The 19,418-nt window shown below is 39.2% G+C and overlaps 1 protein-coding gene across 1 annotated transcript in view; it reads left to right on the top strand.

Moving 5' to 3' along the window:
- The window catches only part of AVEN (apoptosis and caspase activation inhibitor), a 182,418-nt gene that overhangs the window by 48,026 nt on the left and 114,974 nt on the right, over positions 1-19,418 (top strand). The window contains exon 3 of the mRNA XM_030320186.1: positions 5,530-5,707. Within this exon, the coding sequence (XP_030176046.1) occupies positions 5,530-5,707 (178 nt within the window). The remainder of the gene's footprint in view (positions 1-5,529; positions 5,708-19,418) is intronic.

Genomic DNA, 19,418 nt, shown 5'->3' with positions numbered 1-19,418 from the left:
TTCCTGTACAAAGTCCTGTCCTTACTGCAATACAGTTTTGCTCCCACCCACCTCCTTTGTGCTATTATTGGCAAATATATTGTTGGGCCTATAACATATGGAAACATAATTAAGCACATATTGTTTTAAATTGCTTTTAAAGTCAGTTGTTGGAGGAGAGGCTGTATTAGATACGATTTGTAAATATTTTCTCCTATTCCGTTAAGTTCCCTTCTCATTTTTCAATTAAGTTTTTAATTTTAATTCCAGTATAGTTACCATACAGTGTTATATTAGTTTCAGGTGTACAATACGGCGATTCAATAATTTTATACATCGCTCAGTGCTCATCATGAGAAGTGTACTCTTTAATCCCCATCACCTATTTCCCCCATCCCTCATCCATGTCACCTCTGGTAACCATCAGTTTGTTCTCTATAGCTAGGCATGTGTTTATTGGTTTGTGTCTCTATCTTATTTTTTTCCTCTGCTCATTTTTTTGTTTCCTAAATTCCACATATGAGTGAAATTGTATGGTATTTGTTTTTCTCTGACTGGCTTATTTCACTTAGCATAATACTTTCTAGCTCCATCCACGGCATTGCAAATGGCAAGATTTCATTCCTTTTTATGGCTGAGTAATATTCCATCATCTGTGTCTATATCTATCTATATCTACAGCTATATCTAATTTACTTATATTTATATTTAGATATAGGTATACACACATACACATACACCACATATTTATGTATTTCTCTATTGACGGACACTTGGGCTGCTTCCATAATTTGGCTATTGTAAATAATGCTGCAATAAACATAGAGGTGCATGTATCCCTTTGAATTAATATTTGTGTATTTTTTTGGGTAAATATCCAGAAGTGTGATTGTTGGATTGTAAGGTAGTTCTATTTTTAATTTTTTTTGCCGTGTTTTCTAGAGTAGCTGCACCAGTTTGCATTTCCACCAACAGTGCATGAGGGCTCCTTTTTCTCCACATCCGCACCAACACTTGGTGTTTCTTGTATTGTTGATTCTAGCCATTCTGACAGGTGTGAGGTGATATCTCATTATAGTTTTGATTTGCATTTCCCTGTTGATAAATGATGTTGATGCCTTTTCATTCTGTTGATGGTCTCCTTTGCTGTACAGAGGCTTTTTAGTTTGATGGATTCTCACTGGTTTACTTTTGTTCTGTTGCCTTTGCTTTGGTGTCTAATCCAAAAAATTGCCTAGACTGATGTCAAGGAGCTTACCACCTATATTTTTCTTCCAGAAGTTTTATGGTTTCAGGTCTTACACTCAAGTATTTAATCCCCCCCCCCCCTTTTTTTTTTTTTTTTGAGCAGCAGCAGGCCAAAGTTTATTAGAATTTATTAGAATTAGAAAGGAAGAATAGTAGGAAAGCTCTCTTTACAGAGAGGGGACACTTGAAAGTGAATGCCCGCTCAAGTATTGAATCCATTTTGAGTTGACTTTTGTGTAAGGATAAGAAAGTGGTCTAGTTTCATTCTTTTGCATGCAGCTGTCCAGTTTTCCCAGCACCATTTATTGAGGAGACTGTCCTTTCCCCATGGTGTACTGTTTGTCATAAATGACCATATATGTATGGGTTTATTTCAGGGCTCTCTATTCTGTTTCATTGATCTATGTGTCTGTTTTTATGCCATTACCATACTGTTTTGATTACTATAGCTTTGTAATACAGTTTGATACTAGGAAGCATGATGCCTCCAGCTTTGTTGTTCTTTCTTAAGATTGCTTTGGCTATTCAAGGTCCTTTGTGGTTCCATACAAATTTTCAGACTGTTTGTTTTATTTCTGTGGAAAATGTCATTGGAGTTTTGATAGGGATTGCATTGAATCTGTAGATTGCTTTTGGTAGTATGGATATTTTTAACAATAGTCTTTTAATCTGTGATACAGCGTATCTTTCCATTTGTGTCTTCTTTAATCTTTTTCATCAGGATCTTCTATTTCAGTATACAAAATTAGCTTACTAATTTTGTAATGATGTTGTTAACATAATAATGATGGCTTTATAGTTTTCACATCGCTTTCATCAGTATTTTCCTGTTTGTTCTGTTTCTTCTGTCTTGCGATTTTGCATATTTTGGCCCAGATCGTTGCAAAATGAACCAAACATAAAATCTATGGGAGTTTTGAAGATACACCTTTCTCTAAGTTACATCAGATGTCTTCTAAGCTTTATTACTCTTTACTACCCTCTTGTGATGGAGGCTAATGACACCTCTTCTCATCTCTGCAGTTGGGTCGGGGGTAATGAGATCATTATTCAGTGATTCTTGTAAGTTGGGGATTGGTGAGTCATTTAGCTGTTGGAGGCCCCAGCCTATTACACACACGTCGTAAATACTAAATGATGGTGAGGGCAGGGCCGTTCATTTTTCCTAGGTCCCCTGCCTCCCGTTTCAGGGCTTATGTCACTGTTAGTAGTTCCTCAGGTGTTTCAGATCATCATCCTCTTTAGCATCAAGCTAATGACTCTGCCCAGGCTTACATTTTTGCCATGTGTCAGGGCGATGTTCACGAGTTTTGTGCTAACTGGATAAGTCTTTCTGAACTCTGTGTACCCAGTGGACCAACAAAGGAAAATTGGATTTTCCCAGATTAAACCCTGCTAGTATTTTCAGCTCTAGTTCAGTCCTCCCCAGTTCTCATCAGTTATGAAGCTGTTTTCTTTAGAACCTTCCTGGTATTTATTATCGAAACAGGAGATCTTACTCAAGCACATACCTTGAATCTGGTACCATCTTTTAGTTCTGAGAATCTCTCAGGAATGGCAGGAAGCCTGGAGGTTTCAGGGCATCTTTGCAATCCCGAGATTATGATGTAGTTTGCCATCTCTTTGTGCCATCAAGGAGGCTTCTGATGATATTTGAGGGCTGTGAGTAATCTTGAAAGGTCAATACTCTATCCTTTCATGAAAGCTTACTAAATTTGATCCAGGTGAGAATAACTGACTAGCGTTAAATCTGTTTGGGGAATTAGAAATTTGTAGTGGACAAAATAATACCACGCAGTCGAGTTCCTAGATGCAAGGGGGGAAAACCTATGTGTACAGTGGGTGGATCAGACTTCGTCCAGACTCGTTGGGTAATCTTAGCATTACTTATGTTGGGTCAGACATTTATCACCTGTTCTTTCATGTGGTGTAACATAAGGTTCAGAGCACCATCTATGCTGTATTTTAACTAAAAAAATATTTAACTTGACTGCATTGGGCATTCAGATTTTTAGGGCTTTTTTTTTTTTTTTAATCCATTATTTCCATAAACCATACTGCAAGGAAGCAGCCAAACAAAGGATGGGTCCTTCTGCACCCTACGTGTATTGGTCTCTTCAATAAATCAATGTCTTAAAGATAGAGATGGACCTAGAATCAAAGGGATTTAAGGGACAGTGAGATACAGGGCATGATCTTGAGGAGGATACCAGCTTGGACAAAACCAGCTCTAAAGCAAATTTTTGGAGTCAGACAAATTTGGAAATAGTCTGGATGTTATATGAAATGATATTTACTGAGATGGAGGGATGCAGAATTTTGATGAAAAAATTCTTGTTACAAAAAAATGTATATATAAATAGCGCATATATTTCTAGATGTCTTTCTAAGGTGTTAATAGTGGAACTCCTACTCTCCAGTGATAGGAATGTGGGGTTTTTGTTTATCTCTTTGCTTGTCTCTCTTCTTACTTTTCTGCAGTGCACATGCCTCATTTTTGTGTTAACAAAAGCTATCTACAACCTATCTACAGACAGTTTGTTATAATATATTTCACAAGGTTTTTCTTGATGAGGATTTTATAATCTTTGGGATGCTTCTTTGAACCATGACTTTAGATTCTACATGCATCTTTCTTGTTTAAAGTTAATTTTTTATTATAATAGGACAATTTCAAATGCATACAAAAGTAGATAGGATTATATAATTATCAATTGTGCCCAGTTTATTTCCTCTGTACCCACCATTCCTCCCCACCCATTATTATTATTATTGTTATTTTTAAAACATTTATCCATTTTTGAGAGACAGAGAGAGACAGATCATGAGCGGGGAAGGGGCAGAGAGAGAGGGAGACACAGAATTGAAGCAGTGTCCAGGCTCCGAGCCATCAGCACAGAGCCCGACATGAGGCTCAAACTCAAAAACCATGAGATCATGACCTGAGCCAAAGTCGGATGCTCAACCGACTGAGCCACCCAGGCGCCCCTCCACCCATTATTTTGAAGGAAATCCCACATTCTTGTCTTTTCGTCTATAAATAGTCAATATTTTTTCCTAAAAAATAAGAACATTAAAAAAAAACATGGTCTGGTATCACCGCAAACAATAAATATATGAAATAATCGTATTCCTTCAATATAATCAAATACCCAGTCATTCACATTTCTCTGTCTCATAAGTGATATTTATCTGTAGTTATATTGTTAGAATCTGACTTCAAATAAGCTCCTGGGAGCCTGCCTGGCTCAATTGGTTAAGTATCTGACTCTGGATTTCAGCTCAGGTCATGATCTCACAGTTTGTGGGTTCGAACCCTGCATCAGACTCTGCACTGACAGTGTGGAGCCTGCTTGGAATTCTCTGTCTCTCTGTCTCTCAAAATAAGTAAATTCACTGAAAGAATAGTAAGAGCTTCGTCTCCTTAAAAAAATAAGTTTCTGACATTACAAATGGTTATGTGTCCATTAAGCTCTTTGAATCTTTAGATATCTCCCTCCTCCCCCAGCATTTTTTCCCTTGCAAATTATTTGTTGAAGAAACTAGGCCCTTCATCTTTTATAATTCCTCACCTTCTGCATTTTTCTGCATGCTCTTTTTTTTTAAATACTCAAGACTGGAAGTTGTACTCTTGAATGCACCTGAGCAGAGTTCCCATTTAAAACTTACAAAACTTATTTATTGTGTTTGTAAAATCTGTAAGTGGAAATGGTTGATTTCTATCCTAAAGTCCTCTAAGTTTAAGACTCATATAGCCTTGGGGTGCCTGGGTGGCTCAGTCCGTTGAGCATCTGGCTCTTGATTTCAGCTCAGGTCATTTCATGGTTTGTGAGTTCGAGCCACTTATTGGGCTCTGTGCTGACAGTGTGGAACCTGCTTGGGACTCTCCCCCTCTCTCTCTGCCCTCCTAAAATAAATACCCCTCTCAAAATAAATAAAAATAAGCCTAAAAAAAAAAAAGACCTGTATAGCCTTGATTGTTTCAATAAGATGAAACAACTAATGGGAAAGGATACACTGGGGTAGTAGGCATTAGCCCTATCAGTTACACAAATTTTTAGACAGGAACTTGCCAGATTTCCTTTGCAAAGTGAAATGAAAAATTTACCCTGAAAATGAATTCAGGACCGTGGTACATTGGGGTCCTTTTGAAATATAATTTTGTATCCTCAGCTTGATCTATAAAATGCTCTTTGTCATGATACTTGTATACTATTTTTTGTTTTGTTTTACTTTACTGCTAAGGCTGCTATGGTTGAAGTTTCCACTGCCTGTGTATTGATTTGTTTGTAATGATTGCAGGTTGAAGATGACAGTGATGCAGAGACCTTTGGAGAAGAGAATGAGGAACAGGGAAATTATTCTAAAAGAAAGATAGTCTCTAACTGGGATCGATATCAAGATATTGAAAAAGAGGTCAATAATGAAAGTGGAGAATCACAACGGGGGACGGACTTCAGTGTCCTCCTCAGCTCTGCAGGTATGAATTCTGGTTGCTTGCCTATGGTTTAGTGCTCTGAAAGTTGCATAGACCTCTTATTTATGTTCCCTTTAAAGCTGCATTAAAAAAAATTTTTTTTAATGTTTATTTTTGAGAGAGACAGAGACAGAACGCGAATGGGTCAGGGGCAGAGAGAGAGGGAGACACAGAATCTGAAGCAGGCTCCAGGCTCTGAGCTGTCAGCACAGAGCCCGATGCGGAGCTCGAACTCACAAACTGTGAGATCATGACCTGAGCAGAAGTTGGATGCTCAACTGACTGAGCCGCCCAGGCGCCCCATAAAGCTGCATTTTAGTAACTAGCAATTCATCCTTTTGTCCTTTGGGTTTTATTTATTTATTTTTTTTTAAAATTTTTTTTTTTTCAACGTTTTTTATTTATTTTTGGGACAGAGAGAGACAGAGCATGAACGGGGGAGGGGCAGAGAGAGAGGGAGACACAGAATCGGAAACAGGCTCCAGGCTCTGAGCCCTCAGCCCAGAGCCCGACGCGGGGCTCGAACTCCCGGACCGCGAGATCGTGACCTGGCTGAAGTCGGACGCTTAACCGACTGCGCCATCCAGGCGCCCCATTTGGGTTTTAAATTCAAGTAAAGGACAGTGAGTCTAATGGTTTGCAAGGGAAAAAGATGTTTCATTAAGTGGAAGCCAGAGATTCCATGTACTGATGTAGAAGGACTTAAGGCCTGGTTGAAATGGATAAAAGGCTTTACAGAAATGAAAATGCTGAACCATGCCCCTCTAAGTTGGGTAGTCTGAAAACAGAAGTGTTTTCTTTGATATCAGAGGAATCAATGATTATGTTTATACAAAGCTTTACCAAGCTTCTAGACTATGTGTTCTTTTCCCTTTTATAGCCAGGAATATGCATATTCGTGGATATGCACATGTTAGAGTCCTGTGTACCTGAACACGAAAACTTTTCTGTTTTGTTTTTGGACAGTCTTCTCTATCAATAAGGTGAAATGCTCATTCCTTCTATGCCCAGCTGTTGTTTTAAGATTGACTCTACCCTGAACGATGTGCAGCAGTGTGAAGGTGGAGTAGGAGAGTAGTTACAGAGAGTGATGGAACAGAGCTGGCTGGAGAGATGGCTGCTCTCTCCTAGAGTGTGGCGTAAGAATCGGAAGGACGAAAGGAGGATGGATTAGTGGTTTTCAGGGGTTTGGGATGGGAGGGTGGGAAGTGGATGTGGTTATAAAATGGCAACGTGAAGGTTCTTGATAGTGCTGGTACGATCTTTTGTCTTGTGGTAGTAGGTAGACAAACCTACACAAATGATAACATTGTCTAGAACTTAATACACATGCACATGAGTGACTACAAATAAAACCGAGGAAACTTGAAGAGGATTGGTACTTATATCAATGTCAGTATGTCCGTATTTCCGGTTGTGATATTATAATACAGTTTCGCAAACTGTTATCATTGGGAGAAACTGGGCCAAGTACATGGGAGATCTCTGTGTGTTTCTTTTAAAAAAAATTTTTTTTTTTTTATTTATTCATTTTTGAGAGACAGAGAGAGACAGAGCATGAGTGGGAAAGGGGCAGAGAGAGAGGGAGACACAGAATCTGAAGCAGGCTCCAGGCTTCGAGCTGGCAGCACAGAGCCCAACGTGGGGCTCGAACTCACCAGTTGCAAGATCATGACCCGAGCTGAAGTCAGACACTCAACTGACTGAGCCACCCAGGCGCCCCTCTCTGTATTATTTCTTAAATTTGTATGTGAGTCTACAATGACCTTGACAACAACAAACAGCATAATATTGCCAGGTTAAAAAAATATAAAGAATTGAGAAGCAGAGAAATAAAATGAAAATAATATTTTCAGACAATTTGCTTTGAATTCCCTCTTGCCTCCAACTTTTACGTGGCTGTTGAGTTCCACCTTTCTTTTTTCTCATCTTGCCTATATTTTTGAATGCCCATACCAGACTAAGAATCATAAAGTGATGAATTCTCTTTGAGCTTAATAGAATAAACCTCTTGAGTAGAAAAAAATTACACGTGGAGAGAGTAGGGTGAGTGTGGGTCAGCAGAGCAAGGTTCAGACTGGTGTCCTGTTGTATGCTCCCCACAGTGTCACCCTCTCAGGAGAGGTTTGCTGATGGCATCCAACTCATTGACCGTTTAGGGGCCAGTGACTCCTCTTTTTGCCGGTCAGATGAGTACTGCCCTCTTGTCACCTGCATTTTGGCCGCTTGCAGGTTTATAAGCACCTTTCTTCAAGGTGAGAGAAAGGTAGAAGGTGGGCTGCTTAGTTTTAATTTGTGTTAGCTGTTCTGCTAAAGGACGGGGTGGGGGGGGGGAAATGGAAGCAGTGCAGTGTGGACTACCTGGTTTTAATTGAATTAAAAGTGTACTCGGTTACTAGGACAGTATCTGGCAAGTGAAAGATACTGCCTGAATGTCGGAAGGCGATTCACAGTTCTAGTCTAACCCGGCAGCTATGCCCAGTGGCTTATGATTTTGACTGTTTATGTTAGCATTTTATTTATAACTTAAAGCCTGGCATGATTTGGCTCTCCTATGTATTTTTCTTGTAGTCTGTCTTTGCTTACTGATTTCTTTCCAAGTAGCTTGTTTATGTGTGATTGGTTTCTCGGGAGATCACAATTGTCCCATCTTCTGACATGTGCTTCTAGCTTTTCCCCACTGTGCTGCTGATGTATCATTTTCTTCTCACCATGTCATATGCCTGAGAAGAGCTGCCATGCTTTCTTCATTGTAGGAGTAGGGCTATATTAGTTTACTTTTGAGAGATGGAGTACATTCTGTGATCATAATATATATATATTTATATATATATATTTATAACATATTATATATATAAATATATATTATAATATGTTATAAATATATAATATATATATTTATATACATATTTAGTGTATATAAAATATATAAATATATATACTAAATATATATATACTAAATATATGTATACTAAATATATGTATACTAAATACGTACATATACTAAATATATATATATATACTAAATATATATATACTAAATATATATATATATACTAAATATATATATAAATATATATATATACTAAATATATATATAAATATATATATATACTAAATATATATATATACTAAATATATAATTTCTTTACTAACTACCAAAGTAACTCAAATTAGAAATAACTTATCAACTTTGAAAATTTGATTATCTTAATATTGGACATTTAAGTTCAGTCGATGATGTTACAGTCTTTCTTTGTCAGTGTTGTTTAATATAAGGAGCACAGACCCCTAAGTTGAACAGATGTGGATTTGAATCCTAGTCTATCATGGTTCTGTCTAACATTAGGAATACTATTTTTCTTAGTATCCCATGCAAGAATAGTTAGATGGAACAGTGCCTAATTTGATGCTGTCAACATCTTATCCCAAATTGGCTGCTGGTTTTAGTTCTGCTCAATGAGTAACCGTGTGCCTAGAATTAGTATGTATCAGAATTTTTTGTCCATAGAAGCTTAATTAGCTACCTTCAGTAAAGTCAAATTTCTTGTTTTCCTTGAATGTTAGACATAATGGCAGTGGTTGCCAATAGAATTTGAAGATTCTTTTTTCTGAGAAATTAAAAGGTTTTGGGTGTGATAGAGCTGATTATTGAGTCTACTTATTGAATAACCAATGGTGGTGGTCTTAGCCCCTGAGCATTTAAAAGTTGGTGATTTTAGGTTTCAGGTAAAGTCCTAAAATAAAATTTCCCCCCTTTTCCTCCAGTTTCCCACCTATAGTTGCTCATTTGTTTTTCTCCCGCATATCTGTGTCTGCCACATGCCCTGAAGGATGGCCCTTGTTGTCCCTGCGACAGATGACAGGCTTCATTTCTCTGAACTTGAACTGTTCTTTATGCATTCTTTTTTATTCTAGAATCAGCTGTGTGGTGCATACACCTTTGGTCCAATTCTCAAATCCCATTTTGAGACGGACCTTTTGCTAAGAGTACTTCTAGCTTAATGTGTTGTTACTCACCCAGTAGGATCTAATCTCAACAGTGAATCTTTGAGGACCAGTAATTAAATCCCAAGAGTGAATTTCTACTGCACACACAGTTGGTGTGTGTGCATGTTGGTATATTCATTTAGGAAGGTGGTTTGTCATTTTTCTGTAAAGTTGAAGATCTGGCACGTGTACCCTGGGAAGGCACTGTCGAGAAGCTATGGCGCCAATGCACACACCGGGAGACGTGTGTGTGCATTCATAGCAGTGCTGGTCAGAAGAGCCACGTGAAAGCAACTCAACTGTCTACTAATGGTGGAATGAATACATAAGTCAGTGGATGAGCCGCTCAAACATACTGTGAAGTAAAAGGAACACTACATAGCCACAAAATACCTCCGTACGATTCTACTTACATAAAGTTCACACGCAAGAAAAAAACAAGCTGTTATTTAGGGATGCGTATCTGAATGGTAAAATGGAAACCAAGGAAACAGTTGTGGTACAAATCAGGATCGTGTTCCCCTCTAGTAGAGGGGTGAGGGGTAATGATTGGGTAGGGGCATGCAGCAGGTGTCGGTGTTGGGGGGACTTCCTGATGTTGATGCTGATCTATTTTTTGACCTGAATAATGTTTACTTATATTCATTGGATAATAATAATAATAATCATCCTTCTCCTCCTCTTCCTCTTCCTTCTCCATTAATTTATTCATTTTTAGAGGGGGAAAGAGAATCCCAAGCAGTCTTTGCGCTGCCAGCACAGAGCCCCACACAGGGCTCAGTCTCACAAACCCTGAAATCATGACCTAAGCCAAAATCAAAAGTCAGATGCTCACCCGACTGAGCCACCCAGGCACCCTGAATAATTATTCTTTAAATCTTACCCATTCTTTTATGTGTCTCTCTACACAAGGAAAAAAAAAGTCTAAAAATGGATTTCTAATGAGAGGATTTCAGTTACCACCACAGACCATGGGGAACATTTTGGGAGAGGCATTCCTTTTTGGCATCCCGAGGTCTTCAACACACAGGTGCCACCTGCTTTGTTTCAGTCTCTGGCTGAAGGTCATGGCATCTTGTTTTGCTGAGGAAATGGGGAGAGGCCACTAGTTTGTTTGAGGTCACACTCTTTCTGGTAGGATTGGGAGTCTTGAGACATCTTTTTAGGAGTCTTTCTGTAAGCCTCTGAAACAGACGATCGCGCCTACAGCTTTTCTTTTTGAACAATGTTCTTGCAGTTCTAAGTTATGTTTCACAAGCTTGGAGAATGGTACCATACTCTCACTTATATTCAGGCAGAAGAATGTTAGATCTTTAAGGAAGTTTTCCGCCCCCTACCTTTATTTTTTTTTCCCCAAGAGGTGAGTCATTGAATTCATGCCATATGCTTTATCTACTCCTTTCAAGAAGTCACAGATAACTAGTTAGAAAAATGTTTACAGTGTGAGCAAGAGTGCACTGGGGCGATATTGAAGAGAAAAGGTTTTTTTTTTTTTTTTTTTCTTCCCACATGTTTCTGTGCAAGTCTGTAAGCTCTGTTTATTTTCAGTGGAGCAAATAGAAAAAAAATGAAACGATTAGACTACAGTTGGGTCAGTATAGTTGCCCATGCATATTTTCATTTAAAGCTATTGTAGATCTTTCTTCAATGCCATTTTATGAAAAATTGATTGGGGGGGGGAGATTTTAATTATAATGATACTTGATTTTCCTCCCCACCCTTTGTATCCTTTTGCCAGCAAGTAGACTGAACGGGAAAAGAAAGCCTATCGCTCTAGCAGCCCACGAAGCAGCTGGACAGCTGCATTTGTCCCCATTGACTCAGTTCATTTTTTTTTTCTTTTCCCATGGGTGTGCATTTTGTCAGTTTTTACTAATCTATTCTTGTTACAAAACAGTGTAGTGGAAGAACCTTCCCTTTAGTATTTGAATCATTTGAAATAACAGAAACAGAACTATGTATGCATTAAAAAAAAAAAAAGCCTTCATTTGGGTCACAACAACAAAAAGAGGTTAAACCACACACACACAAAATAAATAAATCTTTCCTTTCTCGTAGCCAGACAAGGAAATGGGCTTAATTTGATTTTCTTTTTTTCAAGCCTCCAGAGATAAAAGCAGCTTGAATATCTAGAAGTTTGTTGGCTAAATTCCTGGTCTCTGCACCATTTTGTGTTTTTGCTGTCGTTGTTTCCATGCCGATTCTCCTTTGTCTGCTTTTACTGGTCCAGCTGCATCCATTTGATCATGTTCCTCATCGCCATCCATGTTCACTTTCTAGCCGTGAAACTGTACTTTTCCTGGACAGCTTTAATTCCTCTCCCTCTTCCTTTAAATCTGTGACCTTTTCAAGTTCATTTGTTTAGGGATTCTTATTGATCCTTCATGATTTTTTTCAGTGCCGTTTTTCCCCCCTGCCTCTCCTAGTACCTCCCACCTCTCTTCTCTGTTCCTTAATTGTAAATTCAGGCTTCTTTGGCTTTATCTAGTACTGCTTAGCCTTTTCTTTAAATAGCATTATGAAGTCTATCCATTTCATTTCCCCACGATTTGAGAAAAAGAAGTGTGGATCTTTCCAACGGGTCTGATCATCTAAGTCATCCCAAAGTTTCAGCATTCAGTTTTTCCAGAGGATTCATGTCAGCACCTGGAGCACTTCTGGTTTTCTTCTTGTTCTTGTTTGGTATCTGAATTTAGCTTATACCTCATTTTAATCTTTGTTTTTTTCTTGTTTGTAAAATAATACTCCTTGAAAAGTATTAGAAGGTCTTTATGCTTTTAACCAGTGTCTCTATAAACTTGGGCAAATTCAATACAATCAGACCCTGCGAATATTGATCGTTTCATGCTTTGTGTAATGTTGTTTTCGTTTGAATATTTTGTGCTTGACCTTTATCTTCTAATCCTTTATGTCACTAAGGATTGCATCAGCTGGAAAGGCTTTCATATACATGGATCTGTTTTTACATCATTTTTAATACTCATTGGTCATTGGAGAGATGTTTTGTACTCATCAGAGAGAGGTTTGTGTGGGGAGCTTCTGATGTTAGCTTTATCTTTATTTCCTCAAGTTTTGTGTTGGGTTTGCTCAGTGCTTCCATTATATTAAAATCTGTTGTTAGGCGCTTCTACCTATTGGATTTTAGTATCTCCAGGGGAATCTGCCTTTCATCCAGTGTGATCTGTCCCCTTCAAAAACTTCTCATGGCAAATTGAAGTCACTACAATAGTACTTGATTTGATGACAGATTTTGGTCCCAGAGTAGCCATTTTGTCACAATCACCATTTTTGGCACTTGCAGCTGTCTTTCTGGTCCTTGTCCCACTAAGCTGGGCCATAGGATCACCAGCAGTGATGATAGGGTCTCCAGTTCATTTTTAAGAACTGAATGTTTAGCATATTAGATAATTTAGATTATTTTTACTGGAAATACCTTTTTTTATTTAAAAAAATTTTTTTAAACGTTTACTTATTATTGAGAGAGAGACACACAGAGCATGAGCAGGGAAGGGGCAGAGAGAGGGAGAGACACAGAACTTGAAGCAGGCTCCAGACTCCAAGGTGTCAGCATGGAGCCCGACGCGGGGCTTGAACTCACAAACTGTGAGATCACGACCTGAGCCGAAGTTGGTCACTCAACCAACTGAGCCACCCAGGCGCCCCTGGAAATGTCTTTTTTAAAGTTTATTTTGAGAGAGATGGAGATAGCGCAAGTGGGGGAGGGGCAGAGAGAGAGAGAGAGAGAGAGAGAGAGAGTCCCAAGCAGGCCCTGTCCCATCAGTGCAGAGCCTGATGTGGGGCTCAAACCCATGAAGCCGTGAGATCATGACCTGAGCTGAAACCAAGAGTCCCACGCTTAACCGACTGAGCTGCCCAGGCACCCCCTTACTAGAAATATCTTAATGAAAGAATATTAGTGAATTTTTTTGAATTTGACTTGTATTCCAGATACAGTTCTTGTTCAGTGTCTAACTAGCTGCATCATCAAATTTGCATGCCACATTCTGATAGCATCTACTATATTCCTCTCAACTGCTGCTGTCTCCTCTCTGTTTATTCTCATGGAGTCATACTTACTTTAAAAAGAGAAATATCATTTATTTTTATTTTTTCTTTTTATTTTTTCTTTTAGAGAGCATGGAAGAGGGACAGTTTGGGGCGGGGGGAGAGAGAGAGAATATCTCAAGCAGGCTCCATGCTCAGCGTGGAACCTGATGTAGGGCTTGATCCCATGACCCTGTGATCATGACCCACGCTGAAATCAAGAGTCAGATGCTCCATTGACTGAGTCACCCTGGCACCCCATGAAACATCATCATTGAATGTATTGCTCTGCATTAATGCAGAGCAAATAAATGCTCATGATCAATGTCCTATTTAAGTGGAAATTGGTAAGTTCTCTTTACTGGCTCGAGAGAGAAGACCTTCCTCATTCTCCTAACTATAATTGATACTATAGTAATAATATATTTATATTAATTAATGGTGAAATTTGACATAAAGCTGATATGTAAGGTTTTGTCATGTCAATAAGATTAAGCCTGATTATTAATGCAATTCTTTGTGTAAAGAATACTGAAAGGCAGAATGGGCAAAGTCCAAGCCTTATAACGAAGGCCCCTATAATACTAATAAAAAAAGAGACTAAAAGTTATTTTGGCAAAGCCTTGAATGAAGGTCCGTGGAGAACTCCTTGTAATCTAAAAAGCATGAAACACATGAATTCAGAGGCTATGAATTTAGAATTAAGATTAATAATCCTTAAGATTGTGATAGTAAAGTCATCTATTCCGGTAAGTGTAAGTGAAGTGTAGTGACTTTATTCAGGCAGTAGAGTGGAAACCACCCTTGACTGATGGATATCAGCTGATCCCAGTCTTGGTTCTGGTTGTCATTACTAAGTACGTGCTCTTGGAGGAGTGAAACTCCCGGAAGCTCTTTTTTAAAGCTGCAAACTAGAAATAATACCTGCCTTGCTTTAGTACAGGGTGCTTGTGAGGATCATGGAGAATTACTGGAAAAATTAGAGTGCTACACAAAAGTCAATCATTATTGTATAGGCAAGGAAAGCAAACTGTTGGGGTAGAATATGCTAGGTAAGTGTGATGGAGAGAGAGTGCGAGAGGGGGAGGGGCAGAGAGAGAGAGAGAGAGAGAGGAGAGGGGAGAGAGAGAGAGAGAGAGAGGGAGAGAGAGAATCCCCAGCAGGCTGCACATTGTCAGTGCAGAGCCTGACATGGGGCTCAAACCCACAAACCATGAGATCATGACCTGAGCCAAAATCAAAGTAGGACATTTAACTGACTGAGCCACCCAGGTGCCCCTGAAATCAGGCCTTTAACTGGGGCTGTCATTTAAAATATCGAAACATCGTATTGATATATAACTAGAATATAGCACACAATGATAATTAGCTCATTTTTTCTTATGTTTCTTTTGTAATATGTGTTGACCTATTTCAGTCTCTGCAACTATAGAGGTGACACAGGGAAGTTGAAAGATGATTAAAAATGGGGAAAAGCAGGATCTGTGATGAAAGGTTCATGATACTAAGGAAAAGAAGTCTGAGAAATGATTTAATAATTATGTCATATGTGTTCCAAACCCAAGACAATGGAAGAAAACAAATGTGCTTAACTAAAATGCAGAAGATTTAGATAAGATATTGCTGTGCATTTAGTACATGAGATGTTAACTGGGCATCTAAGGGAGAGTTGGGGATCATGTTGATTGGAAATCTTTCAAAATAGATTTGGTCTCCTTAACTAGAATGAGTTCAACAATATTCCCTACTGCTGCATAGGGATGGGCAAGGTGATTTCTCAAGGCTTTTTCAACCCTATAATTCTGTTCTCTGGGCTTCTTGTAATTTCTCAGTAGTTCTATAGCATTTTACCCCAGTGTGTTAAGTTAGCACATCTAGTGTTCTCAGAAGGGTTAGGCTTAAAATAAATGGGCAAGTGATGTGTGTGTGAATGGAGTCCTGTGGCCGTTAGTGACCCCTGTGACAGCAGATGGGCCTGAAGCTGACAAGCTGATGGCAGTAAGAGCTACCACTGCCTGAATACCTACCATATGTAGGCTCTGTATAAGGTGTGTCACGTGTCCCCTTTTCTATGTCATTGACTTGTGACTGTAACCACAGGGTAGATTTCATTATCTTGATACATGTTGAAACAAAGTCTTAAAACCAACGGTAAATAATTTGTACAAATTCACATATGTGCATATCTAATAAACAGAATAAGGAATCAATGTAAGTATACCTGGCTTCAAAGTTGATATTTGTCCCACTTGATACTATCCATTAAATCTACAAATATATTATTATCTAAGACTACTTTTCTTCTATATTTTTTTTTTTCTGCAAAGGAGCTTTATTCTACATGGTCTGTAGCTTGGGAGAAAGTTTGCGGTTGGTTAAGAAACTGCCTTTGGGTTGGAAGGAGAGACCCAGGCAGAAGTCTGGAGGCTTGGGAGCTGCATCTGGGCCTTGAGGGTACTGCCCTTTGGGGTTCCTAGTCCTGTTGAAGGTAAGCCTTCCAATGAGGGCTCACCCAACCCTGTTGGGACTGGGCTCAGGAGGTTGGTGATTTGTCCTGCTGGATAAGTTTCCTCTTCCTCCGGAAAGTATCTGTCCAGGAAGTCACAGAGATGGGAATCTGTGAGGGCAGGAACTGGTTCAGGGTTTCCTCCAGGGCTGCTTCCTTGGCACCCAGGGTGTGACCCCATTCATCTTGTGTCAGCTTCTGCATGTCCTAGAAGAGGACTCAGCGCAGTTCTGGTTTTGTGTAGTCTAGACATGGTGGTGCCCTTGGATCTCCCTGCCACTTGTGGAAGAAGTGGACCCTGCCTTCCCAGGCCACACTCTTGCAGTTGTGACAGAAGCCCAAAGAGAGAGAGGTATAGGAAACTCATAGGTGCTGGTGGACTGGGCACGTAATGGCGGCCCTTACCTTGGTAGAATAATTTTGGTGACTCTGGGGGCTCATAGTTCATTGGAGACAAAGAGCTAACCACAAAAAGATGGTATTAACTGGTCTGGGAAGCAAGGGATGGGCCAAGAGATGGGTCCTGGAAGCTACAGCTAGAGAGGAAATTGGAGGGTGATCAGAGGCTGGAGTGGAAGAAATCCTCAGGTCTATTCCACCCAACATTGCTGAAGCAAGAGAAAAGGCAATATGATAAACTAATTTGAGATATTTTAGATGGAAAAAAGCCTTTAAATGTACCTTTTCTAATGGAAATGTGGTATACTCAAAAGATTAATACGCCTGTAGGATCCTTCATCATGTATTTCTAGCGTACTGTCATACCTGAAATAGAAAGGAAAGGATGCCTTCATATGATTTGTTATGAGAATACTATAGTAGTTTCAGCATTTTCAACTAGGAATGGAAGATGTTCATGAAATACCATTATGTACTACTAATTTAGTGACTGAATGTGGTATACATTTCCAAAAGAGTAGCTGATGATGTCAACATGTTGCTTTTCATAATTTGTGGTGAGCATTCTTCCCGGAAATTAAATCTGCCTCTTAAATGTGTACTTGGCACTTCCAAAAGGAACTTGATGGAGAGCCTCTCAGTCATTATTATCCCTTCAGTGTTGCATCCCTGTGTATTGTACACGAAGGGAAACATTCCATCTTTAATAATAACGCTGCTGGTCTTTTAAAATCATAAAGTTTTACATCTTTTCATGTGCCTGTTTGTCATCTGGATGTCTTCTTTAGAGAAGTGTCTATTCATGTTTTCTGCCCATTTCTTCACTGGGTTATTTGTTTTTCGGGTGTGGAGTTTGGTGAGCTCTTTATAGATTTTGGATACTAGCCCTTTGTCTGATATGTCATTTACAAATATCTTTTCCAATTCCATTGGTTGCCTTTTAGTTTTGTTGATTATTTCCTTTCCAGTGCAGAAGCTTTTTATCTTCATGAGGTCCCAATAGTTCATTTTTGCTTTTAATTCCCTTGCCTTTGGGGATGTGTCAAGTAAGAAATTGCTGTGGCTGAGGTCAGAGAGGTTTTTTTCCTGCTTTTTCCTCTAGGATTTTGATGGTTTCCTGTCTCATTCAGGTCCTTTATCCATTTTGAGTTGATTTTTGTGAATGGTGTCAGAAAGTGGTCTAGTTTGATCCTTCTGCATGTTGCTGTCCAGTTCTCCCACACCATTTGTTAAAGAGACGGTCTTTTTTTCCATTGGATATTATTTCCTGCTTTGTCAAAGATTAGTTGGCCATACTTTTGTGGGTCTAACTCGGGGTTTCTATTCTATTCCATTGGTCTATGTGCACATGAAAAGATGCTCAATGTCGCTCCTCATCAGGGAAATACAAATCAAACCCACACTCAGATACCACCTCACGCCTGTCAGAGTGACTAAAATGACAAATCAGGAGACTAGATGCTGCAAGGATGTGGAGAAACGGAAACCCTCTTGCACTGTTGGTGGGAATGCAAACTGGTGCAGCCGCTCTGGAAAACAGTGTGGAGGTTCCTCAAAAAATTAAAAATAGATCTACCCTATTAACCAGCAATAGTACTGCTAGGAATTGACCCAAGGGATACAGGAATGCTGATACATAGGGGCACTTGAACCCTAATGTTTATAGCAGCACTTTCAACAATACCCAAATTATGGAAAGAGCCTAAATGCCCATCAACTGATGAATGCATAAGAAACTGTGGTTTATACACAATGGAGTACTACGTGGCAATGAGAAAGAATGAAATATGGCCTTCTGTAGCAGCGTGGATGGAACTGGAGAGTGTTATGCTAAGTGAAATAAGCCATACAGAGAAAGACAGATACCATATGTTTTCAGTCTTTTGTGGATCCTGAGAAACTTAACAGAAGACCATGGGGGAGGAGAAAAAAAGGTTAGAGAGGGAGGGACCCAAACATAAGAGACTCTTAAAAACTGAGAACAAGCTGAGGGTTGATGGGGGGTGGGAAGGTGGGGAGGGTAGGTGATGGGTATTGAGGAGGGCACCTGTTGGAATGAGCACTGGGCATTGTATGGAAATCAATTTGACAATAAATTTCATATTTAAAATCATAAAGTTTTAGAAAGTTTCATTGTTTTCTTCATCTCTTCATCTATGAGTTGCTAGCTAAGTAGATCATTTATGTGGTTTTTGAATTTACTTTTAGATTCTGTGGTGATAGTTTTTCTGCCTTCTGTTTATAGAGTTTAATCTTTGTTTTAAACATTTTTTTAAGTTTGAGACAGAGATAGCAGAGTGTGAGAGGGGCAGAGAAAGAGAGGGAGAGAGAGAATCCCAAGCAGGCTCTGTGCTCTCAGCACAGAGCTGGACACAGGGCTCAAACCCCTGAAACCGTGAGGTCATGACCTAAGCCAAAACCAAGAGTCAGATGCTTAACTGACTGAGCCACCTGGGTGCCCTGAGAGTTTAATCTTGATACAATTTATAGTGAAATTTGAGGTGATCATGAATAACTTAAAAATGATTTTTTTAAAGTTTTATTTATTTTGAGAGAGAGCATGAGCAGGGAGGGGCAGAGAGAGAGAGAGAGAGAGAGAGAGAGAGGGAGAGAGAATCCAGCAGCTCCTCACGTTCAGTGCACAGCACATGCAGGGCTTGAACTCATGAACGGTTGATCAGGAGTTGGACACTTAACCAACTGAGCCACTCAGACACCCCAGTCATGAATAACTTTGAATAACCAAAATTAATAGAATTCTGAGTTTGTTACCAT

This window comes from Lynx canadensis, chromosome B3, assembly GCF_007474595.2.
Source record: "Lynx canadensis isolate LIC74 chromosome B3, mLynCan4.pri.v2, whole genome shotgun sequence".
Taxonomy (NCBI): domain Eukaryota; kingdom Metazoa; phylum Chordata; class Mammalia; order Carnivora; family Felidae; genus Lynx; species Lynx canadensis.
The sequence above is the reverse complement of the archived record's forward strand: the minus strand, read 5'-3'. Positions and strand labels throughout refer to the sequence as shown.